Genomic DNA, 23,539 nt, shown 5'->3' on the forward strand with positions numbered 1-23,539 from the left:
CCTAATTCATTACACTATGCCAAAATTCGTGCAAATCGAAAGATATATAGGGACTTTGGTACACCATTTACATAAAATCGGAGGAAAATATATATGGGAGCTATATCTTAATCTTAACCGATTTTTCCCAATTTGGTTCGTCCTTGGGCCAATGGGGTTCGTCCTTGGGCCAAATAAATGAACTGTGCCAAATTTTATCCAAATCGGATCACAAATGCGACCTGTACTTTGTTAACAAAAATACATGGACGGACGGACAGACGGACATGCATTAATCGACTTAAAAAGTGATTCTATGCATATTCTCAAAAGGAACAATGTGTCCATCTCATTTCCTTTTGCCTATTACAAACATATGCACAAATACATAATACCCTGTGTGGTGAAAGGTATAAAAAAATTTGGTTCAAGAACCCCAAAATACCGAAAATTGGGGGGTACCCTTATATAGGGGCTACCAGAAAAACTGGGCCTATATTTATAATTTTTAGTGGAGTAATTTGGTACCCAATAAGAACCCAAAGTACACAATTTCAGATAATTCAGTTATAAAACCAGTGAGCGGAGCAGTATAGTCGGACGGGGCCGACCATATGATACCCTACACAACTACCACGAAAAGCACACTTTCGGCGGTTCTATATTCTGAGCCTGGGCAATATTTCGTGATATTTGCACCCTTTTTACCGATTATAGATCAACAATTCCTCTTTCTTAGTCTTGCATATTTTCCAAAAAAAAAATTGGTCACTTTAGGTTTTGGTTGATTTGACCCTCGGAAAATTGACCGATCATCATCTAAACAGCCGCTCTAAATATTTGGTCAGATCCCCTTCACCTTGTAAAATATGTGATGTTCTGCATATAATAATTGCCTCTAGAGCGACTAGAAAATCTGACAAAATTAAAGTTTTCGGTTCATTGCACCCCCTGAATGAAATCTCAACTTCACCAAAAACTATAAGCGTCGTCATTGACCATAATCGGAACTTAATGTACAATTTCAAAGCGATCAGCGCGACATTTCCGTCCTCTAATGAAGTAATAGTAATAATATGCACATAGTCACCTTTACTTAATTATGTATAACTCCCGCATCGGAGTACCTACAGCCATATAATTGGTATCAATTTGAAGGTCAACAACTCCTCTTGGATATACTATCAACTTCTCGGGTCTATGTCCTTCAGGAGTAAATATATACGCCATAGAATACAAATTTTGTCATTTTTCACACAAAAGTCAGGGTCCATTTGACCCGCTTAATATTGACCGATCTTTATGAAAACAGGCATGCTTATTCTTTGGCCCAATGTTCGGGCCATTATTGCGGCCTCTGGAGCGACCAGAAAACCCGACAAAAATTTAGTATTTGGTCCATTTCATCCCCTAAATATTAACCGATCTTTCCCAAAAACAATAGGGGTCTTCATTGGCCAGAACCCACCCTACATGCAAAATTTCGTGAAGATTGGTCCATAACTGTGGCCTGTATCGTGTTTACAAATTATAATGGACAGACGGACGGACACACATGTCTAGATCGACTCAGCTAGTCGAGATATGACGATCGGTATACTTAAAGGTGGGTCTAGGACCAATATTTCGCGGCGTTACAAACATTTGGGGCTGCACAAAGCTATAATACCCTGACAACATAGTTGTGTAGGGTATAACGAGCCCAAAAACCCGAAAATATTGAAAATTGGGGCTACCCTTATATGGGGGCTATCCGAAAAAATGGACCTTTATTTATAATTTTTGGTAAGAATATTTGCTACCCAATAAAAACTCAAAGTACTAAATTTCAGCGAATTCGGTCGAAAAATGCGATCAAAATCCCCAAAATACCGAAAATTGGGGGCTATCCGAAAAAATTGACCCATACTTTTATTATCTTTAGTGGAGAGATTTTCTACCCAATAAGAACTTAAAGTACCAAATTTCAGCGAATTCATGTAAAAAACGCGCTCAAGAACCTCAAAATACCGAAGATTTGGGGGTACCCTTATGTGGGAGCTATGCCTAAACGTGGACCGATTTTCTCCAGTTTCAATGGGGTTCGTCCTTGGGCCAATTAAGTGACCTGTGCCAAATTTCATTCAAATCGGATCATAAATGCGACCTGTACTTTGTTAACAAAAATACATGGACGGACGGACAGACGGATATGCGAAAATCTACTCAGAAAGTGATTCTATGCATATTCTTAAAAGGAACCATGGGTCTATCTCGATTATTTTGCCTATTACAAACATATGCACAAAGACATAATACCCTGTACCACAGTATGGTGAAGGGTATAAAAAAAAAATATATATATATATATATATATATATAGCTAATCAGTATAAAATTCATTGTGCGTTAGAGGTGTCTTATTGAAGATAGATCTTTGAAATTTCGTACAATAAAATGCTTCATTCTTTAGTCTCTGGTTTTGACGTAGCATCCATATAAAGGTCCCGCTTCATTTATGGGGGCAAGGGTATAAAAAGAACCCTTTCGATTTTGGCAGGTTTTAACCAAGCTTTCCTAAACAAAGTGGCTGTAATTTGCCAATCTGCGTTGTGGAAGGTGAAAAACAACTCCATAGAAAATTGGCGATATAGGGCCACGTATTTGTATAGACCCCCCACCATTTTTAACATCATATCCCCAATTTCCCACTGAATTGACTATAGTTTGACACACAAGGTTATAGAAGGGTGAACATAGACATAGAAGGTTGTACATTAGGGCAGGCTAGGATGATTCTATGGACAATTCTAAGCAACTTTGGTAATGAAACCATAGGTCTATCTCGATTATCGAATATCCCACTTTTTTTTCAAAATAGTCAGCCTGACTATTTTGTAAAAACAAAATACAAATGGTATCCCAAATAAACCGCCAACACTACTGAAGTTGTAGACGCAGGCACGGTTGAACTGTTTGGTTTGTTGCTGTATACAAGCAACACCAACAAAGTCGTTGTGTGCATTTGTCGCGATGTGACAACACACAACAGTGGGAAAGGTGTGGTATTGTTTGTAAATGCCTTGTTAACCTCGAAGTGAGGCTCCAGCGAAATTCTCATGCAGTTTATGTCGTTGGTCAGCTAAGTACTTCCCTTTGTTACAAGAGACATTTGGGTATGAAAGGTTTTTTGTATAGAAGCAATAGCTTCTGGGGAGAATATCCCAACAAAAAACTAAGGGAACTGATGAGGATCAGTGGCGTGATCAGAAACTATAGTCTTCCCTGCCTTACCCCTCGGCAAACAATGCCATACATTCCCCACTAATAAATAGTTGTTTTTTATAAAAACAACAAACTGGGATTCAGCCTGACTATTTTGTAAAAACAAAATACAAATGGTATCCCAAATAAACCGCCAACACTACTAAATTATTTTTTCACTATAACATCATTTTAGTTCCTTCACCAAAGTTGCTTAAAATTGATAAAAAAATCGAATTTTGAATCAAAATGATGTTATAGGGAAAATCTTTTTTTGAAAAGTGGGTGACTCGAAAATAGAGATGGACCTATGGCTCCATTACCAAAGTTGCTTAGAATCATCCTAGGGGTCGGTCCTATTGTACATATATATATATATATATATATACGGTGTGTACATAGATACACGGTTTTCTGAGCAATGATCAGGTAAAAGTAGAAAAGGACTATCAAACCATACGTGTATTGATTTCTTACCCTTGTGGGCCCTAACTAAAATGAGGAATATTTTTATACCCTACACAACTATGTTGTCAGGGTATTATAGCTTTGTGCAGCCCCAAAAGTTTGTAACGCCGCGAAATATTGGTCCTAGACCCACCTTTAAGCATACCGATCGTCATATCTCGACTAGCTGAGTAGATCTAGACATGTGTGTCCGTCCGTCCGTCCGTCTGTCCATTATAATTTGTAAACACGATACAGGCCACAGTTATGGACCAATCTTCACGGAATTTTGCATGTATGATGGGTTCTGGCCAATGAAGACCCCTATTGTTTTTGGGAAAGATCGGTTAATATTTAGGGGATGAAATGGACCAAATACTAAATTTTTGTCGGTTTGTCTGTTCGCTCCAGAGGCCGCAATAATGGCCCGAACATCGTGAAATTTTGCATGGAGAAGGGGATCGGGCCAAAGAATAAGCATGCCTGTTTTGATAAAGATTGGTCAATATTTAGCGGGTCAAATAGACCCTGACTTTTGAGTGAAAAATGACAAAATTTGTATTCTATAGCGTATATATTTACCCCTGAACGACATAGACCCGAGAAGTTAATATTATATCCAAGAGGAGTGGTTGACCTTTAAATTAATACCAATTATATTGTTGTATGTGATCGGATGTGGGAGATACACCTAAATATTTACAGGTATCTCCGTATACGTATATTATTTAGTAACCCATTATCACTCTAGAGCGCGGAACTATAGCGCTGATCGCTTTGAAATGTTCCATAAGGTTCCAGTTATGGTCAAGGACAACGCCTATAATTTTCGGTGATGATCAGATAATAATTTTGGAAGGAGGTGGACCGAAAACTTAATTGTTGTATGAGCTCGGATATGGGAGTTACACCCAAATATTTACAGGTATCTCCGTATAGTATATTATTTAGTAACCCATTATCATACTGGAGGGCGGAAATATAGCGCTGATCGCTTTCAAATGTTCCATGAGGTTCCAGTTATGGTCAAGGACAACGCCTATAATTTTCGGTGATGATCAGATAATAATTTTGGATTGAAGTGGACCGAAAACTTAATTTTTTGTGTTATTTTCGAGTCGATCTATAGACCACAAATGAAAGCCGAAGGAATCTGGAATCTGGACAATAGCTGTACTGAATACTCGAAATATTCGGAAAATATGTCACTGTGAGGTGCTGTTTACCTCTAATCGGTCAAGAGGGGGAAAATATCACGAAATATTGCCCAGGCTCGGAATAAACATCCGCAAAAAATTTGAGTTCCGTGGTAGTTGTGTAGGGTATCGTATGGTCGGCCCCGTCCGACTATACTGCTCCGCTCACTGGTTCTTAAATATGTTTGGGTTTTTATACCCTCCACCATAAAACAGGGTGTTAAAAATGGAAGCGAAGAAAGAGAAAATTCGGCACATTTTGCAGTTTTTCTTTGACAAAGGCGTAAATGCTAGCCAAGCGGCTAAAATTGTGAGTGGTGTTTATGGTTCCGATACTGTAACTCCAATTATGTGCAATTTTGGTTTCGTAGATTCCGTACAGGAAGTTGACCGGCATGTTAGCAGTAGTAACATCGCTCAGGAGGTAAAGATCGACCATAAAACTATTTTAAACAATTTACAATTGACCAGAAACCGCCAGAATTGGCTAACAGGGGAGGTGTAGTGTTCCACCAGGACAACGCTAGGCCACCCACATCTACAGTGACTCGCCAGAAACTTCGGGAGCTTGGTTGGGAAGTTTTAATGCATCCGCCATACAGTCGGGACTTGACACCAATCGATTATCATCTTTTTCTTATATTGCCAAATTTATTTAATGATAAAAAATTGGTATCTAGGGAGGTTTGTGAAAATCGACTAGAGTTTTTTTACAAATAGAGAGCAGGACTTCTATGAATGGTGTCATTCGGCCTAGCTTTAAGTATTAAATGCGCCATTTACTTGAAATCGGACGAAAATATGCATGAGAGCTATGTATAAATCAGAATCTACTTTTACGAAACTTGATACACATCAATCCATACTCAATTCAGTACAAAATCCCACATATCGTGCAATTCGAAGAATATATTAGGACTTTTGTGCACCATTTACATAAAATCGGGCGAAAAATATATATGGGAGCTTTATCTAAATCTGAACCGATTTTTATGGAACTTAGTACACGTCATTCCAAACTCAATTTAGTACGCCATGATAAATTTCATGCAAATCGAAAGTAAGATAGGGGCTTCTGTGCACCATTTACATGAAATCGGTGGAAAATATATATAGGAGCTATATCTAAATCTGAACCGATTTTCACCAATTTCCAAAGGGCTCGGCCTTTGGTCAAATAAGATGTACCAAATTTCATCCAAATAGGATTATAAATGCGACCTGTGATTTGTTTACAATTTAACATCAACAGGCGGACGGACATGCATAAATCGACTCCGAATGTGATTCTATGCATATTCTCAAAAGGAACCCTGGGTCTGTCTCGTCTCCCTTTGTCTGTTACAAACATATACACAAAGCCATAGTACACTGTACAACAGTGTGGTGAGGGTATAGAACGACATGAGATAGCCACGTTAGCATGTTCCGCCCATTAAAGAGCATTGTTTAAAAAATTAGTACTACAGAATACTTTATTTTTTTATTATTATGTTTATTAAATAAATTATTTTATTCGTTCAAAATCCAACCAAATTCCACCATCCAATAGGGCCAAAAATTCTCTTTTATCTAATAAATTATCGTTGCGAGCTTTGGCATTAACTTTCACATGGAAATTTCTAATAATTTCCACAATAGCTGCCTTAGCTTGGGTAGCACCAAAACGCATTCCTATAAGAAATCACAAATAAAATAATAAATTACTTTTTTAATGACATCAATATCAAAAGAAATACTCACCCAAACAAATTCGTGGTCCATCACCAAAACCTAAATATTTTCCCTCCTCTCTAAATTTTTTTACTCCACCATTTTCCGGTAAAAATCTCTCTGGTATATATTCTTCGGGATTCTGATAATATCGCTCATCGTAATGTATACTGCGATAGGATAGAAAAACAATTTCACCCTTTTTCATTTCAAAAGATGATCCATCGGAATTCACAAATTCATAGGGTTCGGTGCATAACTTAGTATTCGTGGACAAGGGTGAGAATAGGCGGATGGCCTCTATAAATAGGGGAAAGAGTTAAATAAAAATTTGAAAAATCTCCCTAAATTAAAAGTGGATAATAAAAAATAAAGTTATATTTAAAGTTTTAATTTTAATAAAGTTTTAATTTAAATTTAATAAAAAAAACTCACCATTAAAACAAGCATCCAAGTACGTCATCTCCGAAAGACTTTCGAAACTTACAAAACCCTCCTCATTGATGTTACTGAGAATTTCCTCACGTAATTTCTCCTGGGCTTTGGGATTTCTAGCCAACTAAAAGAAAGATATGAATAAGAAATTCTCTCCAGCTTAATTTTTAATACACTTACCCCCAGCAAACAATGTGCAATACTATGCGATGTTGTCAAAAATCCATCGGTCAAAAATGTCATGGCATGTCCCGTTAAAATCACATTTGAATAATTTTTCTTCTCCTTCAATTGCAGTATAAAATTCAAAAAATCTGCACGATTAGTATTGCCTTCTTTTAGCCGCAGTTCAATTGAATCGGACATCAGATTGAAGAAATACTGGGCATTCGCATTAGTAAAGAATTTCGTTTTAATTATCTTCTTGAGGCTGGGTATGAAGGCAACAGTAATTTGATACGCAATCTGTGAGGGTGTTAGTTTGAAGATGTTTTTGATTCTATCTAGAAAACTGGACGGTTTATCGTTTAACGTTCCAATGTGTATTCCCAAGACACAAGCACTCACCACTTCTGTGGTGTAACGTAGGAAAAGCTGTTTGGAAAAAATATTTTGAAAATTAATACTCTTTACATCTACATATTCTCCACCATTTGGTGGAGTTTAATATGCGGGCTGTGTCATCGTTAATTCGGTTCCAGCATATTTATACCCTACACAACTATGTTGTCAGGATATTATAGCTTTGTGCAGCCCCAAGAGTTTGTAACGCCGCGAAATATTGGTCCTAGACCAACGTTCAAGTATACCGATCGTCATATCTCGACTAGCTTAGTCGATCTAGACATGTGTGTCCGTCCGTCTGTCCATTTTTAATTTGTAAACACGATACAAGCCACAGTTATGGACCAATCTTCACGAAATGTTGCATGTAGGATGGGTTCTGGCTAATGAAGACCCCTATTGTTTCTGGTAAAGATCGGTTAATATTTAGGGGATGAAATGAACCAAATACTAAATTTTTTCGGATTTCTGGTCGCTCCAGAGGCCGCAATTATGGCCCGAACATCGTGAAATTTTACATGGAGAAGGGGATAGGGCCAAAGAATAAGCATGCCTGTTTTGATAAAGATCGGTCAATATTTAGCGTGTCAAATGGAACCTGATTATTATCGTATGTTCTCGGATATGGGAGTTACACATAAATATTTGCAGGTGCTTACGTAATCATATGTTTTTTGTAACCCTTTACCACACTAGAGGGCGGATATATAACACTGATCGATTTGAAATTTTCCATGGGGTTCCAGATATGATCAAGGACAGCGCTTAAATTTTCGGTGATGACCAGATAATAATTTTGGGATGAAGTGGGCCAAAAACTTAATTTTTTGCAATTTTTCGAATCGATCTATAGGCCACAGTTATAAGGCTATTATCACCATACAACCCACTCTGTAGTCAATCTGGACAAGTAATAAGAAGGGCTGTACTGAATATTAGTAATATTGGGAAAATATGTCAGTGTATTGCAGATGTGCTGTTGACCTTTAATCGGGCAAGGGGATGCAAATGTCACGAAATATTTCCCAGGCTCGGAATACACTTCCTTAGAAAGTTAGAACTCCGTCGTAGTTGTGTAGGCTATCGTATGGTCGGCCCCGGCCGACTATACTGTTCCGCTCACTGGTTTCAATTTAAGTTAATGTTCCCTAGTATGGTCATCCATGAATATCGGTATTTTCAAATTCCCAAAGCAGTTTTACAACCTACTAGCAGCCAATTTCGAATGACATAGTCCCGATATAAAGGTGCCGGTCGATTTAAAGACTTTTAAATGCACGTCACAAGTTGGTGACTCGGATTTTTAGCTTGTAATAATTTTTGCTTACCTCATAGGCTCCTATACCCTTTTTATTGTATTCTTCAACCTGTTGCCTTACGAAATCGGTTAAACGTTTACATATCTCCACTGTTACGGGATAGACATTTTTTATCTGGAATTTTTAGTAATAAAAAAACTAAAATTAAAAAAATGATTACAAAAATCCAATCATATTTACCCGATTTGGTGACATTCCCGGCACTACCTCAGTGCGTCTTTCCTTCCATTCCTCTCCCTTTAAGATGAAAGGATTATTTGCAAGAATTGCATCGGATTTTTCGTCAAACTAATTAATGTGGACAAAAATTAATCATTTAAATTTTCATATGTATCTTCATAATACTTACCGTATCGCCAATGGCATTGTCATGAAAATGTTTAAAATCATTAACAAGAATTCGATGCACAAGCTCTGGATCCAATACAAACAATTGAGGTTCTCTGCCATTGTAGACACCAACGTATTTATTTGAGCTGCGATATTTTCTAAAGAAGAAACAAATGAAATAAGAATTTCGTTCAATTAGGACATTCAAATGAATTATTAGGGTAGCCAATACGGCTAAATTTGTAAAAATTCCAAAAATGGGAAGTGGAATGGGAATATGGAATTCTGTTAGAAACATGAATCTATATTTGGACCAATATTGATTATTCTATATATAAGAAAATTAACTGCCCAATGTGCTTCCAAAATATCAAATTACAGCTATTAGATTGAAAATGATACCCACAAGCCTCATACCATTATATGTGAACTTGAGATATTACGCAGGGAGATTTTCTACTGAATGAGAACCCCTAATATCAAATAAGAATCTACTCTTTTGAAAAGCGTGACCAAAACTTCAAAATATCGAATATTGTGGGGTAGTGCTATATGGTGGCTACACTAAAACTTGAACCGACATATCCCGTTTTCAATACCAACTTCCTGCGAGTAGTAGCAATATATGCACAAATTTTCATACCTCTATATTAAATATTGCTACCATATTATACCCTATACCACTGAGCTCCGATTGACCTCTTAGTTCCTGACGATCTGTATTTAGATTACACGATTATGCACACTCTTAGTCGATTAGAGGTCCACAGCTCCTCTGCGATGCCTTTTCCGAATAATTGTTTCCGTAGTAAATATTCTACACAAAAACGTTTTGGTTTATTTGACTGTTCGTCATTAAGACATCTATTCGAATTAATTGGTCTTACTAATGAAAAGTTTATGATAGTCGGCAGTTAATTGCGACGTCTAAAGCGACTAGAAAACCAGATAAAAATAAAGCTTCATTCATCCCAGAAATATCATCTAATCTGCAAAGAAAACTGTGGGCGCCGTCTTGACCATAACCGGAACCTCAAGCCAAGTGCTACATTTCCGCCATATAACTGATGTAAATTTTAAGATCAACCTCTCCTCTTGGATATACTGTCAACTTATTCGGTCTATATTCTTCAGGAGTAAATATATACCCCTATAGAATGCAAATTTTACCACTTTTCACATAAATGCCAGGATCCATTTGACCCGCTATAATTGACCAATCTTTATCAAAGCAGGCATGCTTTTTTTTGAACTGATCCAATTCCATTTACATAAAATCAGACAAAACCAGTAAGGAAAGTAGTAAAGTCGGACGGGGCCGACTATATGATACCCTTCACCACTATTAGTATATTAAACAGGACTATTAACATGAAATTGGATGAAATAAAATATGTGATATTTATCTAAATGTGAACCGACTTAGATCTATCCATAAACATGCCATTCGTTTGTTACAATGGGACAAAAGTATGTAAATCGACATCAAAAAATATCAATAGGTCATCCGTTGGTCTATCTGTACTTCTAAAAAAGGTAACTACGTAATTCTATGCTCAATTTCGTACGTTGTGCAAAATTTGATGTCAATCTAACTAACATGAGGAATTTGATGCCCAATTTACTTAAAAGCGGGCGAAAATATATATGGAAGCTATATCTAAATATGATTTCAACGAAACTAGTCCCAGGTTAGGTTATACTAATTGCAGAACGTTTTGTTGATATCAGCCATATATTGGTCCCTTGACAAACATCATTCTACGCTCAATTCAGAATGTTATACCAAATTTCGTGCAAATCGAAACATATATATTGACTTTGGTGCACCATTTACATGAAATCGGACGAAATTATATATGAGAGCTATATCTAAATCTGGACCGATTTTCTCAAAACTTGGCAGACATCACTCTAGGCTCAATTTAGTACGTTCTATATCGAAAGATATATAGGGACTTTGGTGCACCACTTACGTGAAATCGGACGAAACTATATATGGGAGCTATATCTAAATCTGAACCGAATTTCTCGAAACTTGGCAGACATCACTCTAGGCTCAACTCAGTACGGTATGCCAAATTTGGTGCAAATCGAAATATATATAGGGTCTTTGGTGCACAAATTACATCAAATCGGACGAAACTATATATAGGAGCTATATCTAAATCTGGACCGATTTTCATGAAACTTGGCGGACATCATTCTAGGCTCAATTCAGTACGTTATGCCAAATTTCGTGCAAATCGAAAGATATATAGCGACTTTGGTGCACCATTTACATGAAATCGGACGAAACTATGTATGGGAGCTATATCTAAATCTGGACCGATTTTTTTCGAAACTTGGCAGACATCATTCTAGGCTCAATTCAGTACGTTATGCCAAATTTCGTGCAAATCGAAAGATATATAGGGACCTGGGGGCACCATTTACATGAAATCGGACGAAACTATATATGGGAGCTGTATCTAAATCAGAACTGATTTTCTCGAAACTTGGCAGACATCACTCTAGGCCTTATTCATTACGTTATGCCAAATTTTGTGCAAATCAAAAGATACATATGGACTTTGGAGCACCATTTACACGAAATCGGACGAATCTATATATGGGAGCTATATCTAAATCTGGACCGATTTTGGCAGACATCATTCTAGACTTAAATGATTAGGCTGTACCAAATTTCGTGCAAATCGAAAGATATATAGGGACCGTTTACATTAAATGGGTTAAATATATACATGGGAGCTATATCTAAATCTGAACCGATTTTTCCCAATTTCAATAGGGTTCGTCCTTGGGCCGAATAAGTGACCTATGCCAAATTTCATCCAATTCGGATCATAAATGCGACCTGTACTTTGTTTACAATTTAACATGGACGGACAGACAGACGGACGGACATGCATAAATCGATTTAGAAAGTGATTCTATGCCTATTATCAAAAGGAACCATGTATCTATCTCGTTTCCTTTTGCCTGTTACAAACATATGCACAAAGACATAATACCCTGTACCACAGTGTGGTGAAGTGTATAAATATATGGGAGAAATATTTAAATCTACACCGGTTTTTGCAACGTTAATACACATCTCTCTATACTCACCTCTGCCAAATTTCGTTTAAATCGAATGAACATAGGCTATTTGGTACATCATTTACATAAAATCGGACGAAAATGTATATGAGAGCTAAATCTGATCCGATTTCAACAAAACTTCGCATACGTCTATCTGCACCTAACTCCGTACATAGCGCTAGATTTTATGTCAATCGGACAAATATTGGGAGTTTTGTGCACCATTTACATAAAATCGGACGAAAATAAATGTGGGAACTATGTATATTCTCCAATGGATCCATGTGTCTATCACGTTACCTTTTGCCTGTTACAAGCATATGCACAAAGACATAATACCCTGTACCACAGTGTGGTGAAGGGTGTAACAATAGGGGTCTTCATTGCCCAACAACCATCCTACATGCAAAATTTCGTGACGATTACTCCATAAATGTGGCCTGTATTGTATTTAGAAATTATAATGGACAGGCGGACGCACTAACGGACACTTATGTCTAAATCAAACCATTTTTCTTTAAAACTTTAAAACTTCACTTTAAAACTTCTTTGCTTCACATCAAAACAGTTATCAACCATGGCTACTATACCTGTAAACCTCATCAACATCGTAGACAATATTGCGTTTCTGGGTAAATAACGATGGAAATGTTCCAATTCCTGGATATGATTTAGCCTCTGGAACACCACGTTTCTTCCAACTGCCTAAATTCCATATAAGAAATGCATAAAAGGCTCCGAGAGCACCAATAAAGAGACTCAGTGTCACAAGCAAAGAATCCATGATCACTTGGTGAGCCTTTTTCGATAATCACTTGGTGAGTTTAAAAATCAACGTAAATTAATAGGAAACAGCTCACAACCGCACGCAATCGCAATTTATTTAAACGAAAACAAAACTTTTGTTGAATTAAACAACCGTAAACCTGAAACACTTAATATGAAATGAATACTGCACCCTGAAATTTGGAATCTATTTAAACACTTCGCACATCTGTTGATGTGAAACCGAATTTTAACTCTCCTATCTTGTTTACAATTCGCTTCAATTGTAATTGAATAAAATATGACGAAGACAAACACTGCTTGTGGGGTATTCCGTTATCAGTTAATATTCTTAAATGACTTGCAGTATCCGATGTAAAAAATTGCAATATAAAGAGATACGTTTTGTAAACAAAGTCCAGAAGCCACAACCTTAAGGTTAATGGGAGAATATACCAATGTGTATATATGACAAAAAACGCTTCTTCGAGGGTATAGTCTGCCGCCGACATCGAATAACACTTTTTAACTAGTCGTAGTTGTAATATATTGAATAGAAGTGTAAACTGGATAGTTTCTATGGAATATCCCATACAAAACAAACCCCCAAAATGGCATATGCAATACCGACATACAATTTCATTGTGAAAACTCTAAAAATAAATACCATAAATAATAAATGTAGAGAGTATGACCACTTGAAAATTACCCGGTAAATACTTGTCATAAAAAGTAACAATACAAATGTTATTATCAACCGAGGCGCACAAAAATATTCAACTAAACAAATCAACCTAAACACATCTAAATACAGGTCGCATTTATGATCGCTTCAGATTTAGTTATAGCTTCCATATACTTTTTTGTCCGACTTTTTAAATATGGTACACTAAATCGCAAAACTCGATTGAGTTAAATTTTTGCAAAGCATAGTGAACTGAGTCTAGAAAAATTCAGATTTGGAAATAGCTCTTATACATATTTTCGTTCGATTATATATAAATTGTGCACCAAAGACCCTATATTTCTTTCGTTTTACACGAGATTATTCATAACATATTAGATTGAATCGTTGAAATCGGTTCAGATTAAGCTATAGATCCCATATATTTTTTTCTTCCGATTTACTTTTTTATACCCTTCACCACGCTGTGCATATATTTGTAACAAGCAAAATGAAACGAGATATAAACAAGTTTCCTTTTGAGAATATGCATAGAATCACTTTCTGAGTCGGTTTATGCATGTCCGCCCGTCCGTCTGTCTGTCCATGTTAAATTGTAAACGAAGTACAAACCGCATTTATGATCCAAATTTGAATGAAATTTGGCACAGCTTATCTATTTGACCCAAGGACGAACCCTATTGAAATTTGGAGAAAAATGGCTAAGATTTAGATATGGCTCCCATATATATATATATATATTTTTTTTTTGTCCGATTTAAAGTAAGTGGTGAACCAATGTCCCTATATATTTTTCTATTTAAACGAAATTTGGCATACCGTACTGGCAGAAGTCTAGAATGATGTGTGTTAAGTTTCGTGAAAATTGGCTCAGATTTAGATATAGCTTCTATATATATATTCTTCCGATATTTTATAAATTGTGCACTAAAGACTCAGCGTTTTTCCGATTAGCACAATTTTTTTGCAATGTACTGCTATAAATCGATTTACTCAAATTTGTCCCATTGTACACAAACGACTCTAAGTCTGCCCGAATGAAATGAAATATAACATAGGTTGCAGAAAGGCATGTGTATGGATTGATGAAAGTCGGTTCACGTATATCCCTACGGTCAATAACCGGGTACATTTGTACCTTTTTTCGAATAAAAATGCTGTAAAATGTTCAATAATGGAGACATTTGGATCAAATTTTGAGGAATCATTGTTGAGGTATTTTCACCCATAATTAAAGAAAAAAAATGTAAATATTTTCCATATATATAATTTTTTTAAAGTTATTACCTACGTAGATCAATAACCGTGCCATATTTGTACCCACCTAAAGATAACGCTGTAATTTATTAAAAAATCGCTTGTCGTGGGGTTTTTATACCCTTCACCACACTGTGGTACAGGGTATTATGCCATTGTCCATATGTTTGTAACAGGCAATATTTCCTTTTGAGTATATGCATAGAATCGCTTTCTGAGTCGATTTATGCATGTCCGTCCGTCCGTTGGTGTTAAATTGTAAACAAAGTACAGGTCGCAATTATAATCCGATTTGGATGAAATTTGGCACAGCTCATTTGTTTGGCCCAAGGACGAACCCTATTGAAATTGGGAAAAATCGGTCTAGATTTAGATATAGCTCCCATATATATTTTCGTCCAATTATATGTAAATGGTGCACCAAAGTCCCTATATATCTTTCGATTTGCACGAAATTTGGCATAACGTACTGAATTGAGCTTAGAGTGATGTCTGCTAAGTTTCGTGAAAATCGGCCCAGATTTAGATATAGCTCCCATACATATTTTCGTCCGATTTTAGGTAAATGATGCACCAAAGTCCCTATATATCTTTCGATTTGCCTAGAGTGCTTTATGGCAAGTGTCGTAAAAATCGGACCAGATTTAGATATAGTTTCTATATACAGTTTCGTCCGATTTTATGTCAAATATTCACCAAAGTCCCTATAAATCTTTGGATTTGTACGAAATTTTTTATAGCATACTGGATTGAGCCTGGAATGATGTGTGCAGAGTTTCGTAAACATCGGTTCAGATTAAGATATATAGGGGAGAGGGGGGCACCTTTGAACTGCGCGCTTAGAATCTCGGTTTAAAATTGAACACTTTGACTTCGTCCATTAAAAGAGTAATAAAATATATTTATCAAGCTTAAAGTATGTTATATATATATATATATATATATTCATTTTAAAGGCTACATATGTACCTATTAGTTAAAATTTATAAGAAAGCTAAAATTATGAAATAAAAAATTTTATAAGGCTTGAAAGTAAAAAGTGTTCAAAGGTACCCCCCTCTCCACTATATATTTTTCCGTCAGATTTAAGTAAATAATGTACCAAAGTTCAAATATTGCATAGATCGATTGATTTTATGTAATTGACGCACCAAGGAACCAATATATGGTTGATAGGAACAAAACGTACTGAAATTAGAAATTGAAATCGTTTTCGCCCGATTTTAAGTAAACGGTGCAAATGCTGTTTGTCAGATTGACATTAAATTTTGTACAACGTAGAAAATTGAGCATAGAATAACGTAGTTGCGTTTTATATAAGTACAGACATAGCCCAGCGGCCCAACATTTGTCCCATTGTAACAAACGAATGACATTGATTCACATTTAGATAAATATCACATATTTTATTTCATCCAACTTCATGTTAGTAGTCCTGTTTAATATACCCATAGTGGTGAAGGGTATCATATAGTCGGCCCCGTCCGACTTTACTACTTTCCTTACTGGTTTTTTATTGGTGCAGATGCAAACATAGCTTCCATATATATTTCAAACGGGTGTCTGATTGAGATTAAATTTTGAACATTTCGGCATTCCGAATAGCGTGTATCAAGTGTGCTATAAATCGATTTACATAAATTTGTCCCATTGTAGGCAAACGACTCTAAATCTGCGCGAGTGAAATTATATTTAGCATAGGTTGCAAGAAAGCATGTGTATGGATTGACGTAATTCGGTCCACTTATAGATAAAAATTACATATTTAACACTAGATTGCCGAAGATAGTCATTTTGACCGTTTTTCAATTTCAAGTACAAACATAATTGTGTATATTATGACCCAGATTTTTAAAATTTGGTGACTTTTTGTACCACATAGAACTACGTTTATTAATCATAGTAGCTGCTTCCTCCCCTCTTTCATTCCCCGTATTCACATGTGCTATACCTATATTGCCTAAAAGCGGTCATTTTGACCTTTTGTGAAATATTAAATAATCAAACTACTTTTATTATTGTATAAAGTAAATTTCTTATACGACCAGATCAGTACAACAACATCGAAACCCGTTTTCTACTCTAGAAATACAAACGAACACACAAATCGGGAACAACAAATTGTATATTCCCAGTCGATATCACTCATAGAGTAAAGACTTCCTCTTTTTCGAACATTTTGTCCGCGCTCTTATTTTTTAAAAGGGGAAACTCGAGAGCCCTACCACCGAAAACAAATAATAACAATGTTTTGTATGATTGTAAATAATGTAAAAACTATTAAAAAATTAGTTAAAAAAATTTCTTTACACAATAAAAATTCTTTCAGAATGAGGCCATTTTGACCGATTTTAGGCAATATAGGTATATACAAAATTCCCGTCTTTCTAGTGTTAAATTCATTAAATTGCATGTCAATGTTCCATGGAAGGAAAATTGACATGAAATTTTTAGGATACATATGTAATATATACCCATAGTGGTGAAGGTATCATATTGTCGGCCCAGCCCGACTGTACTACTTTCCTTACTGGTTTAATTAGTGTGATACATTATATATCTTATATATAGGGTGTATTATATTATATAGTCGTCTTCGACCGAATTTTATCCTTTCCATTCTGGTTTTATTTGACAGATAAAAATCCTTTCTATCCAACATTTGTGGAAGTTAGCCTGCCAATGGACGATTTTACCACACATAAAAGAGTATTATTACAAAATTAGTATTGTGGAATAATTTGTTTCATTATTATTTAATTAATTATAATAATTCTTATAACAACTAAAAATTTTTTCCCTCTTTGCAAGTTCTTGCATTCACTTTCACACGGCAATTTCATATATTATTTACAACAGCTGCGTTAGCTTGGGTATGAGCAACACGGATTCCTTTACAAAAACAAACATTAAGTTAATAAAATCGATCATTTAAAGTTATAAGAGAAAATACTTACGCATACCAATTCGTGGTCTAACACCAAAACCTATTTATTTTCCTTCTTCTCTAAATTTCTTTACCACCACCACCCTTTTTCGGTAAAAATCTCTGTGGTTTAAAAAACAATTTCACCCTTGGGACGGTTTATCATCGTTTAACATTGGAACGTGTATTCCCAAGACACAAGCATTTACCACTTCTGTGGTTTAACACACAAGAAGCTGTTGGAGAAATGTGATGAAAAATTCACCTTGTACAATTGTCGTTTAATTCGAACAGGCTGAACTGTTCAGTGCGACACCACTCCAGTGCGTCTTTCCTTCCATTCCTCTTCCTTTAAGATGACAGAGTTATTTGCAACAATTGCATCGGATTTTTCATTAAACTAATTAATGGGAAAAATCAATAATTTAAATTTTCTTGTGTATCTTTATAATAATTACCATATCACCAATGGCCTTGTCGTGAAAATGTTTAAAATCATTATCACGAATTCGATACACAAGCTCTGGATCCAATACAAACAATTGAGGTTCTCTGCTATTGTTGACACCGAGAAATTTATTAGTGCTGCGATATTTTCTAAAGAAAAAAATTAAATAAGAATTTCGTTCAATTAGTACATTCAACCGAAATTTAATATATATTTAAACAAGTGAAAAAGCGTTAAGTTTGGCCGGGCCGAACTTTGGATACCCTCCTCCATAGATATACTGACAGTTACTAGAAATGAAAATATAGAGAACATACCAAAAAGTGGACCTATACCGACATTTCTAAAAACGGATTATGTTAACCATAATGTTAACCATAATACAAATTTTTATGGATAATTTTAATGGATAATTATACCCTCAGCCTAATGGCTAATGAGGGTGAATACACTTTAACACAGTGAAAATGTGCCTCATCGAAATATTGGTTCTAGAAATTTAGATTTCATCCTAACTTTACACATCTTATTATTTCTTCTAAACTTAGTTCAAATTCGAAGATGGTTAATATCGGTCCACTACCTCTGGAACCTCCACACAGGGGCTAGGTCTAAATGCGGATATAGTTCATTATCGAACCTTTTCTCGCTATCCTCCACAGGTGAAATGATTACAACAGAGTCTTGGAACCAAAATCAAAACGCGGAACAAATCAGATAACTATTTTAATATAAACCAGTAAGGAAAGTAGTAAAGTCGGACGGGGCCGACTATATGATACCCTTCACCACTGTGGAGCTACATTAAATCCGTAGAAAATATATATGGGAGCTATATCTATATCTGAACTGATTTCACGAAACATCATTCTAGGCTTTATTCAGTACGCTATGCCAAATTTCGTGCAAATCGAAAGATATATAGGGACTTTGGTGCACCATTTAGATTAAATCGGACGAAAATATATTTGGAAGCTATATCCAAATCTAAACCGATTTTCAAGAAACGTGACACACATCATTCTAGACTTAATTCATTGCGCTGTGCCAAATTTCGTGCAAATCGAAATATATATAGGAACTTTGGTGCACCATTTAAATGAAATCGGACGAAAATATATATGGGAGCTATATCTAAATCTGGACCGATTTTCAGGAAACTTAACACACATCATCGAATTATATATAAGGACAGTTTACATTAAATCGGACAAATATATATATATATATATATATATATATGGGAGCTATATCTAAATCTGAACCGATTTTTGCCAATTTCAATAGGGTTGGTCCTTGGGCCGAATAAGTGACCTATGCCAAATTTCATCCAATTCGGATCATAAATGCGACCTGCACTTTGTTTACAATTTAACATGGACAGACAGACAAACAGACGGACGGACGGACGGACATGCATAAATCGACTTTGAAATACCCTGTACCACAGTGTGGTGAAGGGTATAAAAATGAGGTTATATGGGGACAACCGCAAAAAGGGGGCGAATATTAAAAATTTTTGGTAGGGAGATTTGCTACCATATACGACTACAAAATACCAAATTGCAGCGAATTCGACTGAAAAACGCCCTCAAGAACCCCAAACTACCGAAAATTAGGGGTACCCTTAAATGGGGGCTATCCGAAAAAATGGACCTATGTTTATAATTTTTTGTGGAGAGATTTTGTACTTATTAAGAACTCAAAACACTAAATTACAGCCAATTCGTTGGAAAAATACAATCAAACCCCCCAAAATACTGAAAATGATGATGTACAGTTATATGGGGGGCTACCAGAAAAAGTAGACCAATATTTATAATTTTTTGTGGGGATATTTAGTATCCAATAAGAACTTCATGTACCAAATTTCAGCGTATTCGGTTGAAAAACGCGCTTAAGAACCCCAAAATACCGAAAATGGGGGGGTGTACTGTTATATGGGAGCTATGCCTAAATGTGGACCGATATATCCCATCTTCGAACTTGACCTACCTGCAGATTAAAGACAAACCTATGCAAAATTGAAGCACCCTATCTCAATTCGTTCAAAAGATAACTTGATTACAACAGACGGACGGACATGGCTAGATCGTCTTAGAATTTTACCCTGATCAAGAATATATTTATACCCTACACAACTATGTTGTCAAGGTATTATAGCTTTGTGCAGCCCCAAATGTTTGTAACGCCGCGAAATATTGGTCCTAGACCCACCTTTAAGTATACCGATCGTCATATCTCGACTAGCTGAGTCGATCTAGACATGTGTGTCCGTCCGTCCGTCCGTCTGTCCATTATAATTTGTAAACACGATACAGGCCACAGTTATGGACCAATCTTCACGAAATTTTGCATGTAGGATGGGTTCTGGCCAATGAAGACCCCTATTGTTTTTGGAAAAGATCGGTTAATATTTAGGGGATGAAATGGACCAAATACTAAATTTTTGCCGGTTTTTCTGGTCGCTCCAGAGGCCGCAATTATGGCCCAAACACCGCGAAATTTTGCATGGAGAAGGGGATCGGGCCAGAGAATAAGCATGCATGTTTTGATAAAGATCGGTCAATATTTAGCGGGTCAAATGGACCCTGACTTTTGTGTGAAAAATGGCAAAATTTGTATTCTATGGCATATATATTTACTCCTGGAGGATGTAGACCCCAGGAGTTGATAGCATATCCAAGAGGAGTGGTTGGCCTTTAAATTGATACCAAATATAGTGATGTATCTACTCAGATGTGGGAGTTACAGTCAAATATTTACAGGTGCTTACGTATTCAGATTATATTTAATAACCCATTACCACATTAGAGGGAGAAATATCGCGCTGATGGCTTTGAAATTTTTCATGAAGTTCCAGATATAGTCAAGAACAACGCCTACAATTTTCGGTGATGATCAGGATACAATTTTGGGATGAAATGGACGGAAAACATAATTTTTTGTGTGTTTTCGAGTAGAGTATAATCCGAAAATCACAACACAACCCACCGTGAAGGTAATCTGGACAAGTAATTAGAAGGACTGTACTGAATATTCGAAAAAAAGTAAGAAAGAGGTGTTGTTGACCTCTAATCGGACAACAGGGGGCAAATATCACGAAATACTACTCAGACTCAGAATAAACATCCTCAGAAAGTTATAGTTCGTGGTAGTTGTGTAGGGTATCGTATGGTCGGCCCCGTCCGACTATACTGCTCCGCTCACTGGTTACTTTATAGGATCGGAAATTAATATTTCGATGAGTTATAAATGGAATGACAAAATTTATATACCCTCCATACTATGGTGGAGGGTATAAAAAAGTCCGAAAATGGAACGGCAGGTATTAAAACCAACACACAACAACCTCAGATGTCTAACTTTCTGGGGAGTGGGAATATTTCCCGATATTTGCACCCTCTTGTCAAATTAGAGGTCATTAGTTCTTCTTCCTTATCCTGGCATATTTTTATGTCTAGTTTTTACTGAATGTTATGAAACAGCTCTTTTAATTAGTTGGACAGGTTCATGCGTTATGTTGTAATGATTCGTCCCTTCCATTTTCGTCCCATTTATCTGATCTCCGCCGAACCTCTAAACGTCGTCCTTGACCATAACTGGAATTTAATTTGTTGATGTTCGGGTCATAATTGTGGCTTCTAAAGCATCCAGAAATACAGATAATTTTTGTCCGTTTCATCCTCTAAATATTAGCCGATCATTACCAATAATAGGTCTATTCATTGGCCAGAACCTGTCCTACATGCAAAATTTCGTTCCGATTGGTACATAACTGTGGCCTGTGTATTGTTTACAAATTATAATGGACAGACGGACGGATACACATGGCTAGATCGATTCAGCTAGTCGAGATATGACGATTGGTATATAAAAAGGTGGGTCCAGGACCAATTTTTTGCAGCGATACAAATAATACATATATAATACCCTGATAACATAGTTCATAAATATATCCCCCAGCTTCTGGATACCCACGTTTCTTCCAACTGCTTAAGTTCCATATTAGAAATGCATAGAATGCTCCCAGAGCACCAATAAAGAGACTCAGTGTCACGAGCCAAGAATCCATAATCACTTGTTGGGATTTTTCGACGTAAATTAATAACAAAAACAACACACGCGACGCAATTGCAATTTATTCAAATGAAAACAATGCGTTTGTTCAATTAAATAACCGGCAACCTCAGACACTTTATATGAAATGAATGCTGCACCCTGAATTTATGGATCTATTTAAATACATCTCTCATCTGTTGGGGTGACACCGAATTTGTACTCTCCTATCTGGTTTATTATTCTCTTCAATTCAAATTGAATGAAATGTGACGCACATAATGTATGTGGGGTATTCCGTTATCAGCTAATGTTATTTAATGACTAACCTTAAGGTTACGACTTCTGGACTATGTGTACAAAGCATATCTGTTTTTGCAGAATATTTCTATTTATTTTTGTTTGGCATTTTTCACATCGGATATTCCAATTTATTTGGATCAAACCACGTTTAGAAAATTTCGAAATGTCTGTTTGGATTGCTGGGTAGTGCGTCCAATAACTCTCGAAGGGTGCAATCGATTTTTATTAAAATTGTGCATATCACCACATTTAATCATTTAATCTTTATATTAAAATCATTGGTTCAATATGAAATTTTTCATTGTATATCCAACTCATGATGGAGGGTAGGAAAATTCCGGCCAGGACGAACGAACATAACTCGTTTGTTTTAAACCGATCCAAGTTTACTTCCGTTTACAATACCTCAAATATTGGCCTTAGACCCGATAAAGTACAAATGTATATTCCTGATCAAAATAAAAATCCTTTGTCGATTTAGCCAAATCCACCCGTCTGTTAAAATTATGATAGAGCTCGCAATATTTATACCCTTCACCACACTGTGGTACAGGGTATTATGTGTTTGTGCATATGTGTGTAACAGGCAAAAGAAAACGGGATAGACACATGGTTCCTTTTGAGAATATGCATAGAATCACTTTCTGAGTCGATTTATGCATGTCCGTCCGTCTGTCCGTCTGTTGATGTTAAATTGTAAACAAAGTACAGGTCGCATTTATAATCCGATTTGGATGAAATTTGGCACAAGTCACTTATTTGGCCCAAGGACGAACCCTATTGAAA

The 23,539-nt window shown here is 36.1% G+C and overlaps 1 protein-coding gene across 1 annotated transcript; it reads right to left on the reverse strand.

Moving 5' to 3' along the window:
* Positions 1-6,372: 6,372 nt before the first annotated feature.
* Positions 6,373-13,094, reverse strand: LOC133331990 (probable cytochrome P450 28d1). The gene is made up of 8 exons (XM_061540376.1): positions 12,901-13,094; positions 9,246-9,384; positions 9,077-9,184; positions 8,906-9,010; positions 7,194-7,607; positions 7,014-7,137; positions 6,609-6,878; positions 6,373-6,539 (listed from the first exon to the last, which is right to left on the reverse strand). The coding sequence occupies exons 1-8, from the start codon at positions 13,092-13,094 to the stop codon at positions 6,373-6,375; spliced, it is 1,521 nt and encodes a 506-aa protein (XP_061396360.1).
* Between the last annotated feature and the right edge of the window lie 10,445 nt (positions 13,095-23,539).

Source organism: Musca vetustissima, unplaced genomic scaffold (genome assembly GCF_032173495.1).
Source record: "Musca vetustissima isolate MV318-11 ecotype Yass unplaced genomic scaffold, APGP_CSIRO_Mvet_v1 utg228974, whole genome shotgun sequence".
NCBI classification, from domain to species: Eukaryota; Metazoa; Arthropoda; class Insecta; order Diptera; family Muscidae; genus Musca; species Musca vetustissima.

Excerpts from the sequence above, each read along its gene's own strand:
- LOC133331990 (XM_061540376.1), bottom strand. The coding sequence starts at position 13,094 with ATGGATTCTTTGCTTGTGACACTGAGTCTCTTTATTGGTGCTCTCGGA. Across the intron at positions 9,185-9,245 it reads ACAATGCCATTGGCGATACG|TTTGACGAAAAATCCGATGC; the intron begins GTAAGTATTATG and ends CACATTAATTAG. Across the intron at positions 6,540-6,608 it reads TGGACCACGAATTTGTTTGG|GAATGCGTTTTGGTGCTACC; the intron begins GTGAGTATTTCT and ends GATTTCTTATAG.